Genomic DNA, 14,893 nt, shown 5'->3' on the forward strand with positions numbered 1-14,893 from the left:
AAATTTTCCCCTAAGTACCACTTTGGCTGCATCCCACAAATTTTGGTAAGTTGTCTCATTGTTATTCTCTTTGATGTGAAGTTAGGTCCCCTTGACTCTAGGTTCAACACTTTATCCTCTGGCAACATTCTAGAACATAGTGAGGGGATAGTGTATGAACACTCAGAAAAAGAAGCAGTAATACCTAAAGTGAATATGGCTTCGTTCAGAATAGGTCATAACAGGACATCATTTCCATTTACTAGTTGAGTAGCTAGTATGTAGTTTATGTTTTATATGTTTTTGCTTTATATGATTGCACATATATAGCCCATATCAAATTGCTTTCTCTTGTAGGGAGGGGGAAGTTAAAGGAGGGAGGGAGGTGGCTTATGGCTGCAGACATCTATCAAATACTTTGCTGAAGGAAAGGTATGCTGTCAGGCTATCCTCACGAACAAGAGGGAAAGACAAAGCTGATAGTAGTAAGGCAGATTCAGAATGACCACATCCAAAGAGAAGTCAACAGGGAATAGATGACATGGTGGAAGAAAGTCTTCAGTGAAGTAACCCCAAGGGTCTTTCATTGAGTTTAATCCTGTTCAACACACGTTTACTAGTGACCTGAAGACAGAGACCGCATATCTGTCAAATTTGTTGAAAACAAAATTGTGCGCTATCTTCAAAATATTTGATGACTGTCAAGATCTTAAGAAGCTAAATCTTAAAATCTTAAGCAAAATCTTAAGAAGCTAAAACAACAGAACAAAATTAAGTAGGATGAAATACAGATAAAGATCTTACACTTGGATTTTAAAAATCAATTTTACATGTGTAACACGAAGACTGGGGGGTGAGGGAGAGGCAGCTAGAAAAGGACAGTGGTTGAACCCATGATTTAATTGGAAGGAAACCCATTCTACAACTGCAGCTCAGCAACTGTTCTTTAATTTACAGTCCTAGAGCATTTCTTAGAGGGCTGAGTCACTGAACAGAATGTGTCAAAAGCAGGAATTGAATCTAGGTCTTTCTGGGCCCAAGGCCAACTCTCTATCCACTCAGTACTCTGCCTCTCATGTACCTAAACAGCAGGTTGCAAAGGTGTTTCCAGGGTAAAACAAAAAACAAAAACAAAAACAAAAAACTAAGGGTTTTAGTGAGCTGAAAGCTCAACTCTGAATAAATAATTAATGTAATACTGGGATTCATTAAGAGAAGTATGATCTAGCAGGAAGAAGGGAGAGAAGTACACTGGGAAATTAAGGTAATATAAAAACAAAAGATAATTATTTTAAAGGGAGAGATGTAGAATATATAGGACACATGAAGTAACTAGCCCTGCCTTGGTCATCCTACTTTTGTAATGCTTCATTCAGTTCTGGCACCATAATGACAAACACCATACTTAGAAAGGATAATCAGGATGATGATGAGAAGAAAAAGAACTATAGCATAAATATAAAAGGTTGAAATCATCTTGTAAAGCAGATGTCAAATTCACTTGCAAACGCTGCTACAACAGATAAAATATGATTGGTAAATGTTTAACAAAAGAAATAAAAATCCAATACAACACAGACATTGTTATTTTGTAGTTTTCTTAAGTCAACCTGCCAAGTGAAGACTGAAGACCAAAGAAACATCACAGGGGAAGAGGGTTAGTTCTGTAAGAATTTTCTTAAGAAGCAGCAGCAAGAGGCAGAGCCAAAATGCTAAAATAATTAGTGAACAGCTGTTTGGACTTGCTTGCACTGTCCAAAGAGAGCCAATCTGATGAGCTTTGCAATTCTCTATATTAAAGGAAACTAAAATGGTAACACCTCCATGGGGTGATTCAGTTGAAAGAACTCGCAAATCAAAGTTTCTTAACCTTTTTTTGTATGGAGGACCCCTTGGGCAATCTGGTCAAACCTATGAACTCTTTTTCTGAATAAAATTTTTAAGTACATAAAATAGGATTACAAAAGAAAAAAGTTATGTTGAAATAGTTGTCACAATATTTTTTAAAGAATTAACTTCACAGATCCTACGTTAAAAACCCCTGTCACAAATGTTTTGCTGATTTGAGAACAGACGACTTGCCCAGCTAGAGAATGATGAAGATCAGAAAGGGAGCTGTTAGCAAACAGGCAACTTCCTGTGGCACACAGATGTTCCAAAAGGGACCAGTGAATTAAAAGCCTGAATTCCAGAGCTGTGAGTCATGTGGAGAACATCAATTTTCCTTACTCAAGTATTTCCCTGCCAGTCTTCTATAAGTATGAGACCATTCTCTTCCATAGATACTGAGCTCACTGGTGAGAGAATGTGACCCAGCTTTATGTACAGATTGTGATAGATTTATGATTCCTGCATTTACTTTAATACATAGTCCCTATGAAGTCATTATTTCTTTCCCCTCACTACTAAGTAAAGAATTATGTTTAAAATATAAATGTGTCATGATTATTAGGGGCTTGTTTTGTGTAGATGAAAGTCCATCAGTGGAACTCAACAGGTAGAGTGACATGTAAAGGGAGTGTATTTCCCTGGGAATTTGAGAGATTGAGTATAGCTAAATGGTAGTGACCCTTTTCTAGCAATCCAGATCTGCCAGTGTTGGGGCAGGTTGGGGTGATTAAAGCAGACCAGAGAGTATAGGGAGTAACATTCTAGATACCCCTAGCATAAAAGAAAAAACCTCAAGTGTACAAGAAAAAATAACTTCCTAACAATTAGAGCTACCCAAAAAGAAATGGGCTGTGCCTCATGAGGTATTAGGTTCCCCCTCATTGAGTACTGCAGCTGTAGGTTGCAATGATAGATATTAAGGAGATGATGGGCACACTAATTATCAATCTTATCATTTTAGGGGGAAAAAAGGAAGTTTCATGAGTAAATACAGCATTCAGATTCTCTTTAAATAAACTTTTTGTTTAAAATAAACCTAAGTACACCTACCTTGTTCACTGCTCTCAGTTGGGGAATCCTCATGACGAAGGAAAAATTTCACTTCTTCTCTTCGGGGCCCCCACTTTTGTAGATGTTCATACATCATATGATCAAAGGGGATAGGACGTTCTAGAACAAACCAAAATATACCTCATTTATCCCAGAAATGAGACAAGGGTCAAGATAGGAACAAAAGCAAATATAAATAAAATGTTTAATTTGAAGGTGTTACAGGCATTTAAAAGTTTTTATTTGCTTCCTAATTTCTCTGAGGCACTATTTTCTCAGTCCCCTAAGCTCAAAACCTAGACACGTTTTCTCTTCTCTTTCACTAAACTTCCATATCCATATGGTTCCCATGACCTGTCAATTCTACCCTGAAAATCTCTCTGTAGTTCATCCTACCAAACCACTACAACTTCAAATACTCTAAGTTCAGGTTTTTTGCCTAGACTGCTGTAATACCTTCCTAATTGGTGTCTCTGTTTCATCTCTTCTCCAATCCATCCATCAAACAGATGCCAGAGTAATCCTAATGTACAAGAATGAATGAATGAAAAAGCACTTAGTAAGCACTTACTAGGGGCAAAGCACTATGCTAAGCACTGGAGAAACAAACAGAAAAGCAAAACAATCTGAAATCTCTGAGCACGCAGTTTTTAAAGGAAAAAATCCAAGCTACTAACAGCCATATGAAAAAAATGGTAATAATTAGAGAAGTGCAAATTAAAGCAACTCTGAGGCTGCCTATCAGTTTGATGAATATGACAAAAACAGAAAATAACAAGTTGGAGGTGCTACAGGAACAGGAGCACTTACGTATTCTTGGAACTGTGACTTGGTCCTAACCACTCTGGAAAGTCACTTCAAACTAAATTGTGCATATCCTTTGACACAGAGATGCCACTTCTACACTTATATCCCAAAGCACATCAAAGACAAGAAAAAGACCTATATGAAAATATTTATAGTAGATTTTTTGTAGTGGCAAAGAACTGGAAACTAAGGGGGTGCTCACCAATTTGGGAATGGCTAAACAGATTATGGAATATGAATGTAATAGAATATTACTCCCAAAGAATACTGGGAAGACATATAAATTAACTGACACAGAGGTAAATAAGTACATTAATAACAACTTTGTAAAGACAAACAACATTAAAAGGCTTAAGAACTCACCAATACAAAGAGAAATTGATTCCTGAGGACCAATGCTAAAGCCCACTACCAATTTTCATGAAAAAGAGGTGAAACACTCAAGATGCTGAATGAGACAAATATTTTTAGATACAGGCAATATAGTAATCTGTTTTGTTTGAGTATGCATATTTACTACAAGGGTCTTAGGAGATTTTCCCCAATTGGGGAGGCAGGAAAAGAAGTAAATAAATACTTGCTAATTAAAAAAAATAAAATTTAAACTTTTTTTTAAAGCAAAGCAGTACCTTTTCTAATATAATACATCATGTAATAGTTCACACTAATGAGGTAAACAACACACAATCTTACTTATGTAACTCTTCACTGTTTATGTCATAAAATATAAATAAATGCCTTATGGTAGCATTCAATACCCTCCACAATTTGGCCCTAAGCCACATGTCCTATCTCATCAAGAGGGTAACTTGGGACCACTGGTTCTACCAGGCAGCTGGTGGTACAGTAGATAACAGGAAGGGCCCAAAAGCTGGAAAACCTGAGTTCAAATCCAATCTCAGACACTGACTAGCTGTGTGACTCTGAGCAAATCACTTCACTTCTATCTGCCTCAATTTCCTCAACTATTTTCTCAGTCCCCTAAGCTCAAAACCTAGACATGTTCTCTCTTCTCTTTCACTAAACTTCCATATCCATATAGTTCCCATGACCTGTCAATTCTACCCTGAAAATCTCTCTGAAGTCCATCCTCTCAACCCACTACAACTTCAAATACTCTAAGTTCAGGTTTTTTTGCCTTGGCTGCTGTAATACCTTCCTAATTGGTGGGGGTCAATAGCCCCTACCTCCCAAGGTTGTTGTGAGGATCAAATAAGACTAAATTTGAGAAGTGCTTAGCACAGGTGCCTGGAACGGAGAAGGTGCTTACTGAGTGCTTGTTTTTCTTTCCTTTCTATTCATTGGCCAGTCTGGACTACTTGCCACTCCCTAATCCTGTCCTGCTCTTCTCTGCTTCTATGCTTTCAGACACATCATCCTCCATACCAAAAAAAGTCTCCCCCCCATATCTCTATCTGCTCAAATACTTCCCCTCTTTCAAGGGCCAGCACAGGTACAAGCTCCTCCAGAAAAATTTCTCTGCAAAAAGGAATCTCCTCCATATCTGTTTGGACTTTGTCTTACCTTCTCTATTAGATTATAAGTTCCTTAAAGGTAGGAACTGTGTCTTGGTTCATCTCCATATGCCCAGGACACAAAGATAGAGCAATGCACAAAGTAAGCCCTTAACAAATATTTGTTGAAGTAGTAATGAGAATTTTAAAATTTCACAGATAAAATTTCATTCATCACTATTTTTCTTTTCCTTCACATTAACAGTAATCTCAAGCTACCACCTCTATCCATCACCATGAGGAAGAATTATTAAATGAAGAAAATTATAGGGAGTCATAAGCCTGTCTCAGTAAACATTTTCCAATAGCTAGAACACATATGTTCTCCCAGTAATGCTCTATGGTTGCAAATTTCAGAATACCACAACCTCTAAGAAACCCAAATTGCAAGTAAACCCAAAGAGAAATGAACAGATGCCTGATGGGTACAACTGATAAATTTCCAATGATGGTTTATGAACAAGAAATGGCATATGATTATCAAATGTACTGTAGGAAAAAGAGGCAGTTAGAGCAAAAAACAACCTGAGAGTTCCACTGGTAACCACGAAACATAAGAAAAACTAGAATAAGGCCTCCACGCATGTGGGAAGGATTGTCTGAGGAATCTAGGAAGAACACTGGTTACACAGGATTGGCTATCACCTGTGCCAATGAAGACAGTACTCTTCACTGAGATCAGAGATCCACTGAAGAAGAACCCTATGGAGGGCCTGCATAGATAGTGCAAAACTGATGATAGGATTTTTTAAAAGGCTAACTGTACCTCAAAATAGTGGCAGAGAGGACTGTTAGCAGTTTGATCACCTGAAAATTATTGCTAAAGTATTTGGAATCCTAAAAGAAAAATAATTACAGCTAGTCTAGGATCCTGATGGTAAAACAAAGAAAGAATTATGATACTTTCTGAGAAAAGCCCAAACATCAAAAACTTATTCTCAAAAGAAAGTTATCAGCAAGATAATCATCACCTTGGCCAAACCCTGCTCCTATTTCTCTATGCTTTCTAAATTTCCTATTCACTTTCTTAAGGAACGGGCAAAGGCAGAAGTATAAATTGGGCAAAAAAAGAAAAACAAATGTTCCTTGTCTTTCTTAGCCACTTGGGAGTACATAGTGAAACTATTCCCCAGGCATGAAAACCAAGGTAAATATTAAAAAGTCAAGCATCCTTGCAAGTTAACTTACTTATTATCTTTAAGCATAGATCTGCTCATCTGCAAGATGAAGGCATTGGACCAGATAACTGAAGGTCCCATCTAGTTTTAAATTCTAGGAGCCTAAAAGAAAGGAATGAGGTTCTGCCAGCTCTGTAATTCAACTAAGTAGTACGTTTAATATAACTCATCCATTTAGTCATCTATCTGGCTTACTTTGGCCACAGAAATTTTAGTTTGGCTATATTAGAGGAAACAGTCTTTAGACCACAAATCCCCCAAACTAACTTGCAGTTCTTATCTCCAGACCTCATATAGTATCTTTCTCTAATTTATTATTTATTTTCCACTTTTTTAATTTTTGCTTTTGATTTCCAAATTCTCTCCCACTCTCTCCAATTCTGCACCCTTGGCTGGGTCTCCAGGGCTTTCCACCTCCCAGGCAGCTAGGGGTGGCAGAATAGAGAGGTATTGCTTCTCTTTTACCAGTCAATGCTTCCAAGCAGCAGGTGACAACCCAGGGAGGCACTGACCTCTCTTCCATGAAGCTCTAAGGTCTTTTATTATACAAACCCTTCATAATTCAGGGCCAAGTCCTTCCAGTGAAAAACCTCAATCTAGTTTATGGTGATTGACCAGTATATTAACAAATCATCATCTCAGCAGGCTAAGTCATAAACAGGTAATTTACAAATGGCCAATAATCACAAAACAGTTCAGAGTTTCCAGCTATCAACTCCAAAGTACTCCCATCAGTCAGATGCAAATAAGCCACAAAAGCTGACTCAGTTCTAATAAGGTCATTCTGTAAGTATCCTGATTTCTTAGTGTTTGTTTTTTTAACTTAAGGTTTACATTTTTCTTTGTCTTCGTCCCTCTCAATCGTCAAAATTTAGAGTACAAAAGGGGCACACTTTTATGCAATGATTGCATCTTTCACTCCTGCTCTTCTTTAGAACTCATTTTGCAGCCTGCTTCTTTTCATTGCCCTTTGTGTGATTTTTAAATTTTTAAAATATTGTTGTAATACTAATCATAACCAGAATTTACATAGCACTTTAAGGTTCAAAAAGCACTTTAAAATAGTACTTTACTTTATCCTCACAAAAAACTCAGGAAGGTAGGTACTATTATCCCCACTTTATAGATGAGACAGGCAGAAGTGACTTGCCCAAGGTCACACAGCAAGTTGAGACCAGAATTGAACTTGGGTCTTCCAGATGAGGTAAATGAGGCCCTTCTCTCCTCCTTTTCCCTCCACTCCCTCTGTTCACATAGGGAATCATATCATTACCTGGGGGTGCGCTGCCCAAAGGAATATAAATTTTGATTGCTGAAACCTCACAAGCTGTTGACTTTGGAAACCACATGTTCAGAAATCGTGAGGCACTAACTTTACAAAGAACCTCGACATATCACTCCATTACATACAAAAAAGAAAAAAACAGCCAGGAAACAAAAGCCCACTATCACGGTCCATTGGCTCGATCTGCTATTCCTCCACCAGACACCTAACCTCCCAACTCCAGGCACTTTCACTAACTTTCCACACACACTCAGCCCTAGAACTCTCTTCTACCTCATGTTTGACTCCTGATTTTCCTGGCTTCCTCCACATCTCAGCTAAAATCCCACCTTTAGTAAGAAACTTTTTCCTAAGTTCTTTGCATGTTACTTCTCCCATCAGACTGTAAATTCCTTAAAAGCAGAGACAGTCTTTTACTGTTCTTTGTATCCTCAGCCCTTGGCACAGTGCTTAATAACTGTTTGTTGACTAACTGATAAGCCCCAGAATCAGTGGGTAATAAGATGGAAGATTTGAATCTGCTGTTCCCCTCAGTCAGTCTCCACTTCCCAGTGCCTCACATAGTCTGAGCATCTCACTGAGAGTGATTCTGAAATCTCCTATTTATCATACTAAATAAAAATTTACTCTGTTTAGGCTGATAAAGCTAATGATGGGGACAGCAATAGTTTGAATTCCTAACAATCGTCATCACTTAAAACAGATTCTGACTATATCTTTTGATTTCCTTCTTTCTATTCCCTCCTGGTAAAGGGAGAAGAAACAACAGTTATGTAAATGGTTGTGATAATCCTCTAATATAATCACATGTTTAGGAAGCCCCTTCAAGACTATTTCCCTAATTAGTTTTCCTGCCAGCAAAGTGTAATCTGTTTTGGTTTTCTTCTATTTGATCAGAAGTCTTAGTCCTAATGGCTTCATTCCTAAATCAAGAGCTTAGTTTGAAGTGGTGAGCTATAGAATTTATATTCCGTAGTTTTCAAAGTAGTCCATCTCACCTTTACAGCTCTCTGAAACACAGTGCCCCTTTCTGACTACAACTGTTCAGAGATATCACATTGTACTTTGTGGAAAAATGACAGGAAGGCATTTCTAAACGACAAGGGAAATTCTAACTAGAACTGATTTCACTTCTAGAGCATACTAATTCTCCCCCTCCCTAAGTCTAGCAGAGCTGGGATACAAGCCAATCTCCTCTAACTCCAAACTCTGTACACTGAATCTGCCACCTAATATTCCAACATTTTATTATTATAAAATAGCCCATAAAAATTCAAAGGCTGCTCATTAGCCACACAAGATAGTTTTTATTTACTGTTAAACAGCATGTATGGTGCAGTATGTTGATCTTAAGTCAAAAGACCTGGGTCCCAATCCTATCTTGGCCACTTGCTACCAGCATAACCTTGAGCAAGTCCCATCTCTGTAGGCTTCAGTTTCTTATATAAAAATATGGAGTCTGGACTAAATGACCTCTAATGCCCCTTCCAGCTTAAATGTATGATCCTATGATTCAAAGGATGGTCCTGGAAACTAAAGAGTTATTTTGCTAGCCTTATGTCACTCCAACAAACATGGAGTAGCATCTCAGACTCATAAACTACATAAATCAGAGTGGCAAGATTGGAAGAGGCCAAAAATATCAGCTAGTACAAACATCATTTGAAAGACAATGTTCATGGGCAGTTAGGTGGTGCAGTGCATAGAGCACCAGCACTGGAGTCAGGGGGACCTGAGTTCAAATCTGGCCTCAAGACACTTACGAGCTGTATGACCCTGGGCAAGTCACTTAACCCCAACTGCCTTCAAAAAAAAAAGGGACAATGTTCTGCAAAATCCTGATGTTCCACATAATGTGAACAGGGATTCTGTAAGAAAGGTGATATCAGCAATATTTTCCATCTAAAATATTGATTATGAATTATACAAAAATACTGTGGCTGCTATATAATGTAATACATGAGTAGCAATTTTTAGATATGAAAATACTTTAGCTTCTTCTATGTACCATACATTTCCTAAAAACTCCTTTGCCCTCTTCCTAATTTGAGCTTAATATATTGAAAAGAACAATAAAGAATGATGAAAAATTATTCTGAGGCTAAATTACTTTGGGAAACACTGACCTAGTGCAAACCCTTCATTTTACAGAAGAAACTGAGCCCCAGAGAGGTAAAAATTATTTGCCCAAAGTCACAAAGCTAATCAGTGATAGGGGTCCTGATACTCAGTTAAGGGAGCTTTCTCTGACACTACACTGCATTTAAATAGCCTATCTCTAGAAAGAGCTGAATCAGTAAATAACAATTATTCAGTACCTAATACAGTGCCTTAGGTCTGCTGCACTATAGAAAACACATTATCTTTTACCCAACTTATATTTTTAGAAAGCATTGACTGCTGCATCTGTTTTCTACCAAAATAATTTCTGTGCTCACAGATCATCAAGTGTTGGAAGGGGCTTTAGCTTGAGCTTTATGGCAATCTGAATTTAAATATCTAAGAATGAATTTCAATAGAATATCTTAGATCCTTAGGATAGATTTCTGTGCTCATACTACTGACCTCTCCCTTCAACTTACTCTAATCCTTTAAATTATTCCCTAAATTCCCAACCACACCATCACTTTCTGCAGCTTGTAGAAGGTGCTTATGATCAAATTAATTAGGTGAAATACATTCCACTAAAATTAACACCAGAAACTGATTTCCCAAATGTGCAATGAAGATCATTTACTAAAAATTTTCACTGATAGGAAAAAGAAAGGCAGAAAAAATTGAGGGCTTGGATAGCTAATTTGTATCCAAGGAATAGCATAATCTTTTGCCGAATGGACTGGCCTAATAAAAAGAGAACCTATGTAGCTCACTTAGGTGTTAAAATTTGGCCTATAGTTCAGAAAATAAAAGTAACAGCAATTTAAGTCTTTGATCCTATGAACATGCTCCATAATGATGACAGTTTATTCTAGCTTATTTATGAAATATAAAAATATTTCAGGACTTTTTATGTTAGGTTCTATTACATTAAAGTGAGAACAAAAATGTTTTAAAAAATTTACCAAGAGTGGGTTCACCTCAAAATAAGAAAGCCATTAACACCTAGCTTCTGTCTCATGGATAACGACTGTCATTTTTCCCCCATCACTCACTAGCATACTAGCTACAGGTCAATACTACTTCAGTACTTTGAAGATCTGTAATTGCAACAGTAGAAGCACTCTCTACTAGTACAGGCTACAGATCCTCCAAATTAGGTCACTCTCACAAAATACTGTAGCCAAAACATTCCCAACCTACCAGGGACAAGCCACTCTGGACATCTGGTCTGTGTCCAGATTTGAAGCTTTTCAGCTTACCTGCCCCACCAACATAGCCTTCAAATATCCAGTGCCACAATAAAGCACTGAAGTAGGACTTTAATGTAGATATTTCTATTCTAACATTAAATAGAATAATCTATTAGTTTTTACATCACATAGTTGGTTTCATAACCCCTTCTTCAAAGATCTTTCATTACATATAAAATTTATTACATTGTTATCAATAAAGGATTTGTTTATGAGGTTTTATGCCCTATACATGGTCAATATTTGTAATGGTGCCAGGTACACCTTAGAAATGCATATATGCCTTTCAATTCCCATTCAACAACTGCCAGAGAACTACCATATCTAACTTTTCTAAAATTCTATTCAGGTCCTTAATTTCTTTCTTGTTTATTTTTTGGTAGTTTTGTCAAGCTCAGAAAGTGGTATATTGTGGTCCTCCACAGTTATAGTTTTAACTATTTCACCCTGGACCTCATTTCATTATTTCTTTAAATTTTTAAATGATACATAATTCAGTACATCTATTAGGCACTGAAATTAATTCGCTGTCTACCATACCTCTCAGCAAAATGTAGTTTTTTATCTCTTTTAATTAAGGACATTTTTGCTGTTGCCTTATCAAGACTAAGTAACCTAATCCTAAAGAACTGGTGGGTCAAAAAACAAATTATGGAAATGACAGATAATTTCATTAAACATAATGACAACAATGAAAAAAAAGCCCAAAAAATTTTGGGACATAAACAAAATAGTCCATGGGAAAAAAGTACATCTTTGGGGCAGATAGGTGGCGCCGTGGATGGAGTACTGGCCCTGAAGTCAGGAGGATCTGAGCTCAAATCCGGCCTCAGCCCAAACACTTGACACTTACTAGCTGTGTGACCCTGGGCAAGTCACTTAACTCCAACTGCTTTAAAAAAAAATGTGTATCTTTCATCAATAAAATAAAGAACAGATCAATGAACTGGGGATGCAACTAAAAAAATGAGAAAACCAATAAATTAAAACTCCCAATTAAAGACCAAAATAGAAACCATGAAAATCAAAAAAGGGAATAACAAGACTGAAAGCAAAAAAAAAAAAAAAAAAAAAAGCAAAACAAAAACAAACCTGAATTAATAAATAAAAGTAGGAACTGGATTCAAAAACAACAACAAAATAGATAAAACTATTAGCTAATCTGCCTAAAGAGGAAAACAAAATTGCCAGTATCAAAAATGAAATAGGGAAATCACAACAAATTGAAGAAATAAAGGCTATTATTAGAAATTAATTTGTTCAATTATTTGCCAATAAAACCAATTAACTAAAATGAAACAGATATTTATAAAAATATAAAAATACTCAGATTGAGATTAAAAAATGGAGAATTTAAACAACCCAATCTCAGAAAATAAACTGAACAAGCCACAAATAAACTGACAGGAAAAACTGGGAACCAGAGGGATATATAAGCAAGTTTCAACAAATATTCAAAGAACAACTAATTCCAATATTATACAAACTATTTGCAAAACAGCCCCAAAAAAGGGGTTGCCAGAGGAACCCTACCAAACTCAATTCCAGGATACAAATATGATCTTGAAACTTAATTAGGAAGAGTCAAAACATAGAAAACTACAGACCCTAACCCTAACCCTAACCCTAATTGCACTCTAATGAACACTGATGCCAAAACTGTAAAAAATATTAGCAAAGAGTCTACAACAACATGTCACAAAGACTACATCCAAGGTTAGGTTTATACTAAAAATGCAGCATTGTTTTAATATTAGGAAAACTATAAATGTAATTAACTATATTAATAACAAGAACAACAAAAACATGTTTATATCAAAAGATCAAAACACATAATAAGCTTTTGACAAAATACAATAGCTATTTCTATTAAAACACTAGAAAACATAGTAATAAATACACCTTTCCTCAAAGATAAATAGTATATATCTAAAATTAAGAGCCAGCACTACATGGAATGGGAATATAAACTAAAACCCTTTAAAATAAGATCAAGGCGAAGCCAAGATTACCATGGTCACTACTTCTATTTAACAACCCCAGAAAGGTCACCTTTAACAATAAGAAAAAGAAATAGAAAATAAGCATAGGTAGGGGCAGCTAGGTGGCACAGTGGATAGAATGCCAGCCCTGGAGTCAGGAGCACCTGAATTCAAATCCAGCCTCAGACACTTGACATACACTATCTGTGTGACTCTGGGCAAGTCACTTAACCTCAACTGCCTCACAAAAAAAAAAAAAAAAAAAGAAAAGAAAGAAAGAAAGAAAAGAAGCAGGGGCAAAGGAGAAATTAAATTATCGCTTTTTGCAGATGACATCATGGGGTACTGAGAAAAGCCAGACAGTTAAATGAAAAATTAATTATTTCAGTAAAGACACAGGAGATAAAATAAATCAGTAATGTGCTGAAGCCAGCTCATACTGAAGAGTTAATTGTTAAATTTTCAGTGTGAGTATTTATACCATGGACATCTGTAAACACTACAAATCAGGGCTTAATTTATTGTTTTATTTACTGTCTAGACTTAATAAAGTGATGGAAAAATGTCAATAATGCCGATTAAAATTAAGTGTGTCCTGCATATATATATTTTTTTTTCCAAAGAGCCAGTTGTTAAACCTTTACCAGCACAACACTGAAATAAACCCACATAAAATATCAGCATTGCTGCATATTACTACTAAAACCCAGCAAGAAGAGATAGAGAACTTCTATTTAAAACAACTATAGAAAATATATTTGGGAGTCCACCTACCAAGACACACATAGGACTATATGAATACACTCACAAAATACTGTTTTCAGGAAATAAAGACAGACCTAAATAATTGGAGAAATAGTAACTGCTCACAGGTAGGCTAAACCAATACAATTAAAACCATAATACTACTTAAATTACTCATTCAAGTAAAATCAACAAGCAAACTTTTAAGCACCTAGTACTGTGCTAAGCACCGAGGATACAAAGAAAGGTGAGAGACAACATTAAAGCAACTACATACAAACAAGATACAAAGTGGGTAAATTGGAGATGATTACAATGGGAAGGCTCCAGCTTTGAGGACCACTAGGAAAGGCTTCCTGCAGAAGAGGAGATTGAGACGTGAAGGCAATCAGGTTAATCGGAAAGTGAAAATAAGGAAGGAGAGAATTCTCAGCATTGAAGACAGCCACTGAAAATGCCTGAAGTCTGGATATGCAGGGTATTGTCTGAGTACAGAAAGGAAGCCAGTGTCACTGGGAAGGCACCAGGTAATACAGTGCTTTAAAAACCAACCAGAGCTTTTTATAAATGATCCTAAAAATAACAAGGCACCTGTGGAGTTTACTAAATGGGGGATTGTTGTTGTTGTTCAATCATGTGACTCTTCATGACCTCATTTGTGTTTTCTTAGCAAACATACTAGATTTTGCCGTTTCCTTCTTCAGCTCATTTTGTATGTGAGGAACTGAGGCAAACAGCATTAAATGATTTGCCCAAGGTCACATAGCTATTAAGTGAGGCCAGATTTGAACTCAGGAAGATGAGTCTTCCTGACTTCAGGCTCAGCACTCTATCCACTTCGCCACCTAGTTGCCCAAAAATGGGGGAGGGAGAGAGAAACATATTCAGAGTTGCATTTTAGGAAGATAAGTTTGACAGCTGAGTGAAGGATGGAGTGAAAAGAGACTTGAAGTGGAAGACCAAACAGGAAGGAAATAGTCCAGGTGTGAAGTAGTGAGGGACTGTATGGATGGTAACAGTATCAGAGGAAATAGGGGGGGCATATGCAAGAGATATTACAAAGGTAAAATCGGCAGGACTTGGCAATAGATTTGATTGGGGACAATGGGAAGAG

General features: G+C 36.7%; 1 protein-coding gene across 3 annotated transcripts in view; it reads right to left on the reverse strand.

Moving 5' to 3' along the window:
* Positions 1 to 14,893, reverse strand: part of PPP1R13B (protein phosphatase 1 regulatory subunit 13B) — a 124,858-nt gene that overhangs the window by 61,812 nt on the left and 48,153 nt on the right. For all 3 annotated transcript variants that reach the window (XM_027849175.1, XM_027849176.1, XM_027849174.1), the window contains exon 3: positions 2,920 to 3,039. In XM_027849175.1, coding sequence (XP_027704976.1) covers positions 2,920 to 3,039 — 120 coding nt within the window. The remainder of the gene's footprint in view (positions 1 to 2,919; positions 3,040 to 14,893) is intronic.

The sequence above is a fragment of the Vombatus ursinus genome, unplaced genomic scaffold (assembly GCF_900497805.2).
Source record: "Vombatus ursinus unplaced genomic scaffold, bare-nosed wombat genome assembly UNPS02007284.1, whole genome shotgun sequence".
Taxonomy (NCBI): domain Eukaryota; kingdom Metazoa; phylum Chordata; class Mammalia; order Diprotodontia; family Vombatidae; genus Vombatus; species Vombatus ursinus.